Source organism: Scardinius erythrophthalmus (genome assembly GCF_964197995.2).
Source record: "Scardinius erythrophthalmus genome assembly, chromosome: 20".
Classification (NCBI taxonomy): domain Eukaryota; kingdom Metazoa; phylum Chordata; class Actinopteri; order Cypriniformes; family Leuciscidae; genus Scardinius; species Scardinius erythrophthalmus.
The window spans coordinates 6341562-6356936 of NC_138240.1; the positions used below are offsets into that span (position 1 = coordinate 6341562).

The 15375-nt window shown below is 34.9% G+C and overlaps 1 protein-coding gene across 1 annotated transcript; it reads left to right on the forward strand.

Annotated features, from left to right (window-relative positions):
- The first annotated feature begins 654 nt into the window (after positions 1 to 654).
- mapk13 (mitogen-activated protein kinase 13) lies at positions 655 to 15042 on the forward strand. The gene is made up of 12 exons (XM_081349045.1): positions 655 to 1106; positions 2268 to 2397; positions 2892 to 2950; positions 3262 to 3367; positions 4579 to 4608; positions 6679 to 6726; positions 6802 to 6916; positions 10764 to 10835; positions 11370 to 11449; positions 11703 to 11781; positions 13872 to 14045; positions 14141 to 15042. Exons 1-12 carry the CDS (start codon positions 994 to 996, stop codon positions 14230 to 14232), a joined length of 1098 nt encoding a protein of 365 aa, XP_081205171.1. The 5' UTR covers positions 655 to 993; the 3' UTR covers positions 14233 to 15042.
- Positions 15043 to 15375: the final 333 nt, after the last annotated feature.

Below are 15375 nucleotides of genomic sequence, written 5' to 3' on the forward strand. Positions count from 1 at the left end.
GGCGTAGCGTAAATGTCAGAAGTATGTCGCATTACTCGCAGGTGTAAGTGGAGTAATGCGACGTATTATCCTTATCTTCGTTTGGTCGGAAGTGAGTTATTTTACTTTATAAAGTGTTAAATATGGATATTTTTCTTACACAAACGCATCGCTTCAGAAGGCCTTTATTAACCCCCCAGAGCCGTGGGGATTACTTTTATCATGGATAGATGCACTTTTGGACTTCAAAACAGAAACGGCCATTCACTGCCATTATAAAGCTTGGAAGAGCAAGGATATATTTTTTTATATAACTCTGATTGTATTCGTCTAAAAGAAGAATGTCATATACACTTAGGATTACTTGAGGGTGAGTAAATCATGGGCTAATTTTCATTTTTGGGTGAACTATCCCTTTAAGTAAGTTCAGTGTTGATTCATTTCTGTTGTAAAAAAAAAAATCATATTTATTAATTTTTCTTTAACTCATACTTTTAATTCAGTTTTATGTTAATATTTTATTACAAAGAATCATTTCAGAGAACACGGGAGATTCTTCAAAAGAGTTATATGATTATATGATCAATCATCAATGTCAATCATACATTCAAAGTTAATTAGCTAACACGTGCTGCTAACCCTATGGTGTTAAGCAACTGAACAACTCAGATATGTGTTTACGTGAAGGTGAGCTGCAGCAATCAAAGCTGCAGTTGCTTGAATTCGAAAGTGGGCGTGTGCGGGGATCATGACGTCAACGTCAGACAGATCTCAGCGCGTTCGATTACAGCGAGCTTTTCAAAGTTTCGATGGATCGTGCTTCGTCGATCGTGGAACGTCGATTCCGCGGCCGCTCCGCACTACATAGAACCAGATAAACGGCCGTTTTATTTTGGCGTGAAACAGAATCGTTCCTACGCAGTGACCTTTTGGAGCTCGAATGCAGAATATCGCGTAGGAGTCGCTGCGTGCGCGGTGAACGTTTGATTTCTGCCTGTTTTCCTTCACAGCTAAATGGAGTCACGGGTGGAATTCAATCGAGAGGAGATCAACAGTACGGTATGGGAAGTTCCGGAAAAGTACATTTGCTTGAAGCAGATCGGAACTGGAGCTTATGGCAGCGTGTGGTGAGTAAGTTCCTGGTAGACAGGTAGTCGCACATGAACTGCATCTCAACAGGTTATCACATGCATGAAGACTGGCAAGCCGCATTAGCATTCGTTGCTTTCAACGAACTGCTATTTTGTTAGCATTCATAGTGACTATTATTAATTCTATTAGTCATTAGTACTTGCTACTAGTCACTATATCCTAATACTGACAAGTATTCCATGCGCAATCTTTAGTTAACCTACTCATTACTAAATAGTTAATTATAAGTTCTACTATAGTATCTAGTGAATGTTTACTAGCAAAAGCATAGGTTTGGGGTAACACAACAATGTCCCATTACTTAATGAAAGGATTAACTTCTAGTATCTTGTGAATAATAACTTGGGGAATTTAAAAAGATACTAATCCTGGTACTGTAATTTTGTGCAGAACTTCCTTCCTATAACCTGAGTTACACATACACATAAGTTATGTCGGGGCAGTCTGAAATCAAACATTGGCCTGATACAATAGCCAATTATAATTTTGTTATGAATGATAACTGATATGGTAGAACTTTATATTTTTAGACTGTTTAAGTGAAATCACAGGTTTCAAGTGGAAGCCAGGTGTCAAATGCACTGTGCAGTTGAAAAGATGAATTAAAGTGGATGTTTTGAAGTTTTCAAAACTCTTTTTTATTATATTTTTTACTCTAGTTGGAAATTTTCAATATCCGGTAATGGTCAAATGGGCTGACATTGTTACTGATGTCACCAATATATCATGCATTCCTAATTTTGCAGGCCTTTTGCTATGGACATTTATGTTCGTCTGTGCTACTGTATTGTGCATTTACTATGGCATTCACATTATTGCTAAAATTAGTCATGATATGATCTATCCCAGCAGCATTGACATTTCCTGTTGAGGGTTTGATGCCACAAAACCTTCACAACTGCTGTTAAGTCAAACTCTGGTGAAAGTGGGCGACTCTGAAACCCACATGCTCTGACAACTTAGTCTTTGCAGCAAAGCAGTGTGTGTGGATTGTATCAGAAAACGTGCTTGTGTAGTTTCTTATTTGAATATTGCACTTTTTGTATCGGTTCCTGAATCTGTTTCTGTTGCTTCTTGAAACGTTAACCTCAGTTCATAATGTTTGGGCATGATAGTGATTGTTCTCTCTATCTTAGCTCGGCCATCAACAATAAAACCAAAGAGAAGGTGGCCATCAAGAAGCTGCACCGACCCTTTCAGTCGGAGATCTTCGCAAAGAGAGCCTATCGTGAACTGAGGCTACTCAAGCATATGAAACATGAAAATGTAAGTGTCGTCTATGCCTGACATGCCTTGAGGTCAGATCTTGTTGCTTTCATTGTTAGTGCTAGATTTCAGCACAACCAGAAAGACGTTTCAATGGCTTGAGTGGCTTTTACAAGGCACAAAAAACTTGTATCACACCATACTCATTGTTTTCATTGAGAATGGTGCGAGTATCAAATGTTTAGCTTGGGGTGTGTGTGTGTGTGTGTGTGTGTGTGTGTGTGTGTGTGTGTGTGTGTGTGTGTGTGTGTGTGTGTGTGTGTGTGTGTGTGTGTGTGTGTGTGTGTGTGTGTGTGTGTACAGTACAGGATACTTGTGGCGCCTGGAGACAATGATGATTGATTGCAAGTGTCATAAACTGTGTATTATATTAATATCTAAAAGATACACAGAACACTGAAGCCCAGACAGCCTTATTCAGTCCATCTAACACCATTATAATATCTTGAAAAGATGGTGACTCACTTCTTGCCTTTTTTGCTGTCCAACCCAAGGTAATAGGCTTGCTAGACGTCTTCACTCCTGCCTCCAGAATGGACAACTTCCAAGACTTGTAAGTCTTTAATGAGGCCTGTGTATGTGAAATCCATATGTCCTGAGGCAGATTTAAAGAAATATTTCAGCCATAAATAAAAATTCTGTCTTTATTTACTCAACCTTTATCTCTTTTTTAATAAAACGACAGTTCATAGTTTAATTTCAGTCTGATGTAAAAGAGCTGCATGAAGATCCTTTTCTAATGGAGAGAATAACTGCTTATGGGTTTGAGACAACATGGCGGTCATTATATAATGACAGGATTTATTTTTTGGGTGAACTGTTCCTTAAATAAAAAGAGAAATAAGCAATTCCTTTCTGTTTTAGCTACCTGGTGATGCCGTACATGTACACAGATCTCTCTAAAGTCAAGGGCGTCCTTACAGAAGACCGGATCCAGTTCCTGGTCTATCAGATGCTGTGCGGACTAAAGGTTAAAACGAAATAACATCTCACATAGAGAGGCCAAATTTTCCTAACCAGGCATGATGCAACAAGTTTCCAATAGTTTCTCCTCGCATGGAAAATGAAAAAATGCTGTGTTAAGGTTTGGGGTCAGTAAGATTTTAACAGAAATCTATACTTTTATTCAGCAAGAATCCATTAAATTGATCAAAAGAGACAGTAAAGAGATTTGTAATGTTACAAAATGAGTTCTATTTCAAATAAATGATTTTCTTTTGAACTTTCTATTCATTAAAAAAAAGTATCATGTTTCCACAGATATTAAGCAAGCAGCACAACTGTTTTAGTGTTGACAATACTATGAAATGTTTATTAAGCACCAAATCATCATATTAGAATGATTTCTGATAGATCATGTGGCTGCCGATTCAACTTTTTCATCATGAATTACATTTTAAAATATATTGTAATAATATTTCACAATATTGCTGATTTTACTGTATTTTGATCAAATAAATTCAGCCTTGGTGAGAATAAGAGACTTCTAAAATCATTTAAAAAAAATCTTACCAACCCCAAACGTGTTTGTGGATTTACTGTGCATAATTTATCAGTGAACTTTACTTTAAAAAAGAAAAATAGCTCCCCCTCCAAAACAACCACAATCCTTTAAATTCCTGATGATTAAAACAGTTTTGCTTCTCTCATTTTCCTTTTTGCAAGAATCACATTATGGAAGTAAATTATGGAAGTGTTGCGAATGCAGTTTCCTGTTGACTAAACGTCTCACAATAGTAAAGTAACTGAATGTTTGAGAAGAAAGACCAAATACTTGGCACTTGTAAATCACATCAGGCATTCACTAGGTCAGAAAAGAAACGTATCCACCTGCAAACAAGCAGTAATACTGCAAAAAACCAGACATGCACTTAACATGCACCATAGTAAACGTCAGTTTTGATGCCTTTCAAAGTATACTTGATATGATAGTGTGTGTGAACAAAGTGTACATTGCATGCTTGGTTAGGAAAAAATGTTCTGCATGCGCTCAGTGAATTGTATGTATGTGTAAAAACAGAAGTATACTTTGGGTTTAGGATCATTGCCAGAGGGAATGTTAATACAGTCTTTCTGATCAATCCTCTTAGTGTAATCAAATACTAAAACATAACACTGAATTATTTCGTAATACTGATTTCTTTTTTTCTCTCTGTCCCTCTGTTTTTCTCCACTCCACAGTACATTCATGGTGCTGGCATCATTCACAGAGTAAGTGAGACTGGCAGTGAATAAACAGCATCTGCTCATAATTATCATTTCCACACATTGCTGAATTAAAGGCACATGGCATCTCTTGGGATCGTTGTAGCTCTTCGCTCCATGGGGGAGTTTTCATCTCCATGAATTAAATTTACTTGCAGCTAATTCGCTAATATGTATTGATCAGTGGACTACCAACAGCCATTATCTACACCTCCTCTAATCTGAGAAGATCCCTCTCATTTGAAGAGTAATAAATATAATTTATATTTGTTAATAACTATTTTACAACAGCTTCAGTCATGTCTCATCCAATTAGTTTTAATATAATGTATTGCTGTTTTGAGTCATGGTTTTAACTCTATGTAACGTGAAGCTGTGTTTTTGTTCATTGAATATGAATAATCTTTTTTCGGGGGGTCAAAATTCCAAATAAAGAAAAGTAAATTAATGTACAAAACTTTTTTTGTAAAACATTAAATTAACTGGATTCTTAAAATAGGCATATAACCCTACTGTTCAGACTTTTTTTTAATTTTGTTTTTGAAGACAACAAGGAATTTGGTTACAGAAATATATACAGTACAGTAAATACAGTAAAAAAATTAAAAACAGTAATATTGTGACCAGCGCTGGGTAGCAACTACTTATATGTAATCATATTCCTTGTAATTAGACTACATTACGTTTTAAAATACACATAATCAGACTACTGTTATATTTTTATTGATTACATGATTGCTTGATATTCACAAAATGGCAGTAATTTATTCATAATTTATTGATTCTCATTAATTCTTCTTTTATATCTTTTAAATTGTCCTTTTAAAAACAGCCTATTGCTCATGCAATTCCCCAATACTACAAGACTTTCTGAATATACATAAGTCAGAGGCCATACAGCATAACAAATAAAATATTTAATCTTTTTTGTGTTGTATTTAGATTGTTTTAAAATGTTACATTTTTATGAATTAATTAATTAAGATCTTTTCTTCAACTTACAAACCCCCTGCAGTTCCTTCGCAAACTCCAGTTTGGGAAACCCTGACATAATGTAATGTTTAATGCACTTCAATTTGTTGATGACAAATTTTCAACATAATCCTCTATAAAAGATTATCTTATTCAAATCTATGTAATAAACAAGTTACGACTAAACGTAATGTTGAAGTAATCTAACTGTATTCAAAAAGTAATCTGATTATATTACCTAAACATGCGAGTTCTGAAATGTACTACCCTGGAAATCCAGAGTTCTCGCGAGAGCACAAGATGAATTTGCTCAGCGAGTTTACTCTGGCGTCGAGTAATGATGCTCATTAAATATGCCCTTGTATCCGAGCTGCACCAATCACATCGGGTTATCTGATATAGGCGGGCCAGAGGCGAGCCAAACAGATGAAGACAGCGCTGTGACGTCGAAGTCATTAGTAAACATTGCAAGATGTCTATGGATGAACACCAGTTGTTTGAAACGGCTTTGGTCACTACAATGAACGGGTTAGACTTGGCTTTTTATCTAAAACAGGAACAGAAGACGGCGCTCGAATTGTTCCTTTGCAAGAAGGGCGTTTTTGCTGTTTTGCCGACCGGATACGGCAAGAGACTAATCTACCAGTTAGCTCTGCTGGTAGCTAAGCGAATGGGGCTTGTTGTGATTGGTCGTAGTGTTAACCAATTTTCAAATGCATGCTTGAAGCCGCCCCTCGAGCTGGCCGATTTTCGTTAGTCGATGCCAGACCATTAATCTTTCAAATTTAGGTCTGGATTTCCAGGCTAGAAATGTACTTTATTGTGTCTCTAATTCTATTCATATCAGTGAATTCAAGGCTTTTTGCTTTGGGTGAGCTTTCCTATTGTGCATTGTCCTACGAGTTAATCACGGTGGTTTCCTGTTAAGTGAGGCAATGCCTGTACATGCTTAGAACTGTTTGAAGCCGCCCAGCTCACTTTGAATGTGAAAAATACAGCTTGTGGTATTCAGATTAAAGATTTGTTAAGAAACTCACTATGATCCTTTGTGATTGTCTAAGAACAATGTCTTTGTAGGAAGATTAACACCTTTCTGCATTGCAGGACCTCAAACCAGGAAACCTGGCTGTGAACCAAGACTGTGAGCTGAAGGTCTGTGCCACCATTCTTTTACCATAAAAGAGAAAAGACATTTGATAGTAACACGTTCCTTTGCTCTGGCTGCAGATATTGGATTTTGGCCTGGCGCGTCATGCGGAAGCGGAGATGACAGGTTATGTCGTGACGCGGTGGTACCGGGCCCCTGAGGTCATTCTAAACTGGATGCACTACACTCAGACAGGCAAGATGTTTGTCATTCTTTAAGATGTATATTGCTACTCAAATTATTAACAAGAGTTACTCAGGTGTTTTAGATTAGGAAAAACATTTTTTCATAAAATATGAGGTAAATAATTAATTATTGATTCAGTCATCTGTTATAGTCCAGTTAGTTTCTTGAAAGCTGTCCAATAGCACCTCTATTGGTCTATATGAGCATTTATAGCATTCTCTCATTAGGATCTCCACAGGTATACAATAGTGGCCAGAAGTGATCTCCAGCCTAGGCAAATTGACATTTACATCCTTTATTCCAAGCATTTGTAAGCATATTGCATAGTTGTGCTGGGAGTCAGTGTTTGTTCTGTTGTTGTGATAACGCAATGAAACATGCCAAATTGTGTGGACAATTTTTGGCAAGGCTATCATACAAAGAAATTATGAACACATGCTTAAACGAGAGGTAACCATCCAAATGTTAATAAGTGATTATATTTGTAGTCAATATATGCTTTTCCTGTGAGCTTTTTGTTTTTCTATGCATTTTTCTCCCAAAATAAAATAAAACCTCTATCTTTAGTTTGCCTTTTTTGCCAAATAATTTTCAGATAAATACCTTAACCAAGTTTAGTGTTTTGTTATTTCCTTATGTTTCAAATATTTTAAAAATATCAAATATTTCCCCATATTTTAATGGTTTAATCAAACTTTTGGTCACTACTGTAGTTCTAACACAGAATTGTTTGGATAGACATGCGATATCAACATATGGACACCTTCCAGTTAAATGCATTAAGATTCATAGAATATTGAATTGATTGACTGGCTTTTTTCTTGTATTTACTTTTTACAAAAAAATTGATGAATTAGAATGCCATTAAATGTATTTAACATATGCAGGGATTAAAGTTCTCCGTCGCTACGACGGATTTCCGTTAATTGCAGCAAGTCTATGACGGATTTCCGTCATTGCGGGTTCCAGTCTGTCCTTAAAGTCTTAAATTCACTTTTCATAATTTTAAGGCCGTAAATAGGCTTTCATTTCTCAAATAGTGTAATAAATATCTTAATTTTAGTTTGAATAGGTCTTAAATTAAGGAAAGACGAGGTGTATTCACCCTGCTGAGGGGGATGTGATCAAAGCCTGGAGTGGAGCAAAAGCACGTTCCTCTCTCCACTCTAAGCACTCTGTAATCACTCCGCTCATGATCCACTCCGGATTTTCAATTACCGCTCACGGAAAGTGCATGTCAGGCTACAGCTGAGCGCTGAGGTAGAACTATATTTCAGTGACATACTTCTAATGCAGGTAGGGCTGGGCGATATCGATATAAAAAATATATCGATATATTTTTTAAATGCGATATGGAATTAGACCATATCACATCGATATAGTTCAAATTTGCGCTGTGATCCTTGCTCCCCGCGCCTCCGCTCCTCCTTTTCCACACTGCGTGCGTGTTTAGAGCATGTTATGTTATGAGAGGCGAATCATGACTACTTCAGAAAACCCAGCACAATAGGAACTACCAGGCAGGCAGTGACATAAGTGTACGCTGAAATAAAGTTTTTCACCTCAGAAAAACGGACTTTCTTGTCCTGTCAGTCGTTATCCTGTTCTCGTAGCGCACACTCAATTGCACGCGCAAATTCAGCGGCGCCCGCTGTATCGCCTCACTGATCAAGTGCAAAAGAAACTACGAGCATGCAACGCCGTTACGTTGTAAATTACATGAAATAAAAGTAATGCAGGTATGATTCTCATTCTATTCACCAGTTTCCATGTTTCATTAACAGTTATTGTTAATATTGTTTATTCACCATGGTAACTGTCGTTTCCATATAACCCCAAAATGCCACTATTTTTCTTTGTTATTTTTTATATTTTTAAATGACTGTAGTGGCTCATACCAACATTGTATTAACAAAAACTAGCTTGGGACTGCTATTTAATAGCTTTAGCCTAGGCCTAATGTTTACAGTGCTATGCATAAGTTTAGACACCCATACTAAAGTTGACTAAAAAGAGGAATAAAAAATCATCTTTTGGAAATTGAACTTAATGCCTTAATTTGAAAAAATTAGGAAAAAATCCAACCTTAAAGGACACCAATTTTCTTTGTGAATGAATAATGTATCGTAAATAAATAAATGTTCTTCCTTAAAATACAGGGTGCATAAGTTTGGACACCCCTATGTTAAATTCCCATAGAGGCAGGCAGATTTTTATTTTTAAAGGCCAGTTACTTCATGGATCCAGGATACTATGCATCCTGATAAAGTTCCCTTGGCCTCTGGGATTAAAATAGCTCCACATCATCACATAGCCTTCACCATACCTAGAGATTGGCATGGTTGTATTTCAGTTAGCCTAATAGCTGGTTTGATTTGCATTGAGAGATGATCTTATGGAAAGTATCTCTAGGTATGGTGAAGGCTATGTGATGATGTGGGGCTATTTTAATTCCAAAGGCCAAGGGAATTTTATCAGGATTCATAGTATCCTAAAAAATAAATAAAAAAATACTTAAAAATAAAAACTTAAAAATAAAAATCTGCCTGCCTCTATGGGAATTTAACATAGGGGTGTCCAAACTTATGCACCCTGTATTTTAAGGAAGAACATTTATTTACGATACATTATTCATTCACAAAGAAAATTGGTGTCCTTAAAGGTTGGATTTTTCCTAATTTTTTAAATTAAGGCATTAAAGGTATAGCGGAGGATCTTTTTACTTCCGGGTGGATACCCTATACTATTGGTCCTCCTAATTGTCAATCATTCTGGTGAATCAATCAAACTTTTCAAAAAGTGGAGAGGGCGGGACTTATCTAAAATTCGGAAAGATCCTCCGCTATACCTTTAAGTTCAATTTCCAAAACATGATTTTTTATTCCTCTTTTTAGTCAACTTTAGCATGGGTGTCTAAACTTATGCATAGCACTGTATTTATTAGTACTAGTCTTTACTATTAGTCATATTCTTACAATTTATGTTAAGTAAAGGGGAAAAGTAACTTACTTGTGTGTTAACAAATTTTGTGTAAACGTGTTATAATTTGCATATATATATATATATATATATATATATATATATATATATATATATATATATATATATATATATATATATATATATATATATATATATATATATATATATATATATATATATATGCAAATTATTAATTATATTAGTATGTTCCATGCCTGGTTTTCATAGATTAAAATATAGCTTTTAAAATACGCCTACTGGCAATATTAAAGCGGTTTAAAACGTCTCCCCTTAAAACGCTATTGGTCTCGACTATTTAAAAAGTTAAAGAAATATGACTTGGCCTAAAAAAAAAATTTCAGTCAGAAGAATTTTTTTCACTTTAATCCCTGCATATGGTAATGAATTGTAATTAATAAAAAGTCAAATGTTTCTGCATTTGCTGGCTGTGGGATTGTTGTTTAAGTACTAAACTCAGTCACCTGTGATATTACTGCAGTTATATGTGTTCTTATGTTAGGACTGACAGAACTCGATAAACAAGCTCCTCCTAACCGTTAGTTTAGAACTCCGTGTATATCTCTTTTTCACATGAATATTAATGGGATAACATTCATATTTACTGTGCTAAAATATGTATAGTTATGTTTGCTAAATAAGGATAACACTTAATGTAGATATCAGTCTTTAATTGCCAGTTAGTCTGAATGTGCTCTGATTGGTTTATTACTAAGATCAATACTATATTGCTGAGTTCAGTATTGCTGCGTGAATGTATAGTATGTCAAATGATTTGCATTCTTTTAAGGACTGGTGTTTGTAATCATTATCATAGTTCAATATTTGTGATTGTTTCCTTTTTCCTCCTTTCTAGTGGACATCTGGTCTGTTGGGTGCATCATGGGTGAAATGTTCAATGGAAAAACACTCTTTAAAGGAAAAGACTGTATCCTTCAGCATTCACTTTGCCAATTTTTTTACTAAATTACCATATTCTGAGGGCTAGATTAAAGATATTGTAAAGGAATAGTTCATCCATAAATTAAGTTCTGACATTATTTACTCATGTCCTTCCAAACCTATGTGTTGTTACATTTTTTTTTTTTATATATATATATATATATATATATATATATATATATATATATATATATATATATATATATATATATATATATATATATATATATATATATATATAAAACAATCATTGTGTAGCTCTTCAAATATTCTACTTTATAGAGTATTTTAAATATAACAGCATACAGGTTTGAAATCATTTTCATTTTTGGATGAACTATCCTTTTAACATTCTGTTTCTTAAATTTCACTGACAAACAGGCACTGTCGTTTAGTTAATTGTGATTGCATTTAGAAATGCTGTGCTCACCTATTCCCTTTTGTCTTGCTTGTCAAGAACAGAAATAACTTGGAGTTGGAAATGACATGCTGTGCATTGCCTTTAACTTTTGACATTCAGACATGGATCAGTTGACTCAGATAATGAAAGTAACAGGAACACCAGGTCCAGAATTTATTGAGAAACTGGAAAGCCCGGAGGTAAGACATTTTCAATGCAACCAAAGATAGTATATTTAATACGTGGTGTGTCTGGATCTTGATTAAATGTGTGACTGATCTCTGATGCAACTCGGAATGAATTGCTAATGCGATGCGAAATAAGATGGTCTTGAATATTTTGGAGGAAATTTTCAATTTGAATCATATTGTGTGACAGTTGCTGTAGCTACTGTGCTCAGCTGTCATCCCCGATCTTGATAAATGTCAATATCTCTTCACTGCTGTTAAATAGGCTAAGAGCTATATCAGATCCCTTCCCCACTACCCACGCAAAGATTTCTCTACATTGTTTCCCAGAGCCAGTAAAAAAGGTAAGTAATACCCCAATAAAATTACTCCTTTGTCATGTTGTCACATTTCATGCTTAGCAAGATACTTTATTCAGTGTAAAACTTATGATTTAGTTTGACTGCATAGTTACTACCTGTCAATGTGGTGCATCATTATTTCTGACAAAAATGACAGGATGCTGGAGCAATTGCAACAGGGCAATTTAAGCAAGTTTTTACATTTTTACACCAAACTTCAGGTACAATGTCACCAGAATATATGGCCACACATATTCTGCACTATTTCACAGCAGCGGAAACTTCAAGATAAGATTAGCAACTTGGAATTTAATAGGCATCCCAAACAAAATATGAAATGTCAGCCAAACAATTTAATGACATTATTCAATGTTACGTTTTCTGTAACAAGCTTTGTTAGCTCTGCAGATATTTATAGATTTTGTAACGCCGTACAATTAGTTAACATTAGTTAATAATGCATTGGGTATTATGAACTAATAATGACCATGTGTTTTAAAACTTGACTCTAATGTTATACTGGCATATTCTAGTACCTTAAACCAAGCTTAATTAGACCCGAGTAGCCCTAATAAAGGATAAAAAAAAAAGACAAAATAACTATAGAGTGCAACTGTCGAGTTTCAGAAGTAAAAACTCCATTCAGTTACTCCATAGGGAAATTGATTTTTATTGATAACTTATTAACCTGTAAAGGACAGACTTACTGTGAACTATGAGGTACTTAATCTACATTAATACATTACCCATAATACAGAAAATTCCACCAATCAGTGAGCCGAAACAATCACTATTTGCTAAAGCCATTAAAGGATTAGTTCACTTCAGAATTCATATTCCCTGATAATTTACTCACCCCCACATCATCCAAGATATTCATGTCTTTTTTTCTTCAGTCGAAAAGAAATTAAGGTTTTTGAGAAAAAAAAATCCAGGATTTTTCTCCATATAATTGACTTCAAGGTGGTACAATGGTTTGAAGGTCCAAATTGCAGTTTCAATGCAGCTTCGAAGGGCTCTACACGATCCTAGCCGAGGAATAAGGGTCTTATCTTTCAAAACAATGTAATTTCTATTAAAAATAAGCATTTATATACTTTTTAACCACAAATGCTCGTCTTGCACTAGCTCTGCGATGCGCCATGCATTACGTAATAACATTGAAAGGTCAATCGTGACGTAGGAGGAAGTACCGACCTAGTGTTTACAAAGTGAACGTGCAAAGACTAAGTCAGACGCCATTTATAAAAAAAAAGGTATAAATAAAAGGTAAAACAACGATGTCGGACGATTTGAAGTTGGAGGAGTAAATGAGAGAGTTTTTCGCCCTACCCTAACTTTTTGAACCGGAACATTTGTGACTTTTCAACGTGATTATGTAATGTGTGGCGCATTGCAGAGCAAGTGCAAGAGGAGTATTTGTGGATAAAAAGTGTATATATATATATTTTATATAATTTTATTTATTTATTTATTATTTTTTGAAAATGGCCGATCGTTTCGCTAGATAAGACCCTTATTCCTAGGCTGGGATTGTGTAGAGCCCTTTGAAAATGCATTGAAACTGCAATTTGGACCTTCAAGCCGTTGTACCCCATTGAAATCCACTATATGGAGAAAAATCGTGAATTTTTTTCCTCAAAAACCTTAATTTCTTTTCGACTGAAGAAAGAAAGACATGAACATCATTAAAATGTTTATTCTGAAGTTAACTAATCCTTTACATACTGAGTCTTGTACCTTTTGTATTTTTGTCTGATTTTCAAATACCTTTATGCTTCAAAGCAAAGCTTGTAATGTTATAATTCACCTCGTAGCTGTTTGGCTTGGTTCATGGCTTATAACGCTTTAACAAAGACTTTTTTGAAATCCCTATGGAAGAAATGAATAGGCAAAATACTTCCGGAACACCGAACGCCGTTGAAAAAGTGGACGGGCACTAATGCACTTTATTGTCAAACAATAGCTCAGCCTGCCCTGTACTAATACAATAATGCTCACATAATAATACATGTATCAGCTCTTGCTATTCTAACGCTGTCACTTTGTTTCTGACACATTGTGTCCCACATTGCCACTGTAACTAACCCCAGCGGTAGAGATGCTTGAGAAGATGCTGGTGCTAGATGCTGACGCTCGTTTCACTGCTGATGGTGCCTTGGCTCACAGTTATTTTGATGGCCTGAGGGACCCAGAGGACTGGCCAGAGCCCACGTCGTACGATGACAGCTACGACAATGCCACAATGCCCTTAGAAGAGTGGAAACGTGAGCAACAGATATTACACGGATTGTTATGGTCGCTGTATTTTATAGTGACATAAATTGTGGATGCAAATGTAACGTGACTATTTTTTTCACAGGTTTATCATTTAAAGAAGTGAGGAGCTTTGTTCCTTTCCCAAGAAGAGATTCAAAGAGAAGAAACACACTCACAATGTCCTCACAGTGTTAGTGGGTCTGACATTTATGCTGTACTGTATTGCAATTATGCGATTTAGTCTCCGCCTTGAAACAATTTAGAATGTTTATTCACTCCTTAAAAATATATATGAATAGCAGTATTTTGTACAATAAGCAACTCCTTTTGGACAGTGGGATCTGGGCTTCTGGTGAATGAGCTTTTTATTTTTAGTGACAACTGTGGTAATGTAAAGTTGTATGATAGCTTTGTGTGGGGAGAAAAACAAAACTAAAATCTTCATTCTGCTAAATGTTCTTCTTATTCTTTCCACAAAAAATAATTTTATTTTTTACTTTTAATTAAACTGTCTCCTATGTGCTATTAGGTTAAAATGCTCTATAAAAGGACAGCCATATACTAATAATAATTTCATGTATTTTTGTGTTACGGGGCTTATTATTAAAGTATTTCACAATCTGTACACCATTCAAATTTTGGGGTTAGTAAGATATTTTTTTTTTTTTTAAAGAAATTAATACTTTTATTCATCAATGATGCTAAATAACATTGATAATAATAATAATAATAATAAGAAGAAGAAATGATTCTTGAGCAGCAAATCATCATATTAGAATGATTTCTGAAGGATCATGTGACACTGAAAACGGAAGTAATGATGCTGAAAATTCAGTTTTGCATCACAGGAATAAATTGCATTTTAAAATATATTAAATTGTAATATTTCACAATATTACAGTTTTTTTGGTCAGATAAATGCAGCCTTGGTGAGCATGAGACTTATGTCAAACCTTTTTTAAAAATCTTACCAACTCTAAACTTTTGAATGATAGTGTATATATTAAAAAATAAAGAAAATGTTTTATATATATATATATATATATATATATATATATATATATATATAGATGCCGTGTCTGAAGATTTCAGACACTGTAACCACTGTTACTGACTTCAATTAAACACTTAAAGAAAACTAGTATTTTACCTACTTAAAGTCAACATGAAATGGCAATTACGACCCATTTACTTTGATAATCTGGTATATTTCTGATTGAAACGGGATATGCTGCTAGTAAATTGTTTTCTGGCATTGCCTGTTTTTCTAGCGAGATTTTTATCCAATGGGAATTAAGAATAGTGAAATAGTGGGTGTTAAAGTTACATTCCATAATG

What these genes read in the sequence shown, in the direction of transcription:
- mapk13 (XM_081349045.1), top strand. Translation starts at nt 994, where the DNA reads ATGGAGTCACGGGTGGAATTCAATCGAGAGGAGATCAACAGTACGGTA. An exon ending in GTGCTGGCATCATTCACAGA is followed by an intron (nt 4,609 to 6,678) that starts GTAAGTGAGACT and finishes TCTGCATTGCAG; the next exon opens with GACCTCAAACCAGGAAACCT. An exon ending in ACCAAGACTGTGAGCTGAAG is followed by an intron (nt 6,727 to 6,801) that starts GTCTGTGCCACC and finishes CTCTGGCTGCAG; the next exon opens with ATATTGGATTTTGGCCTGGC.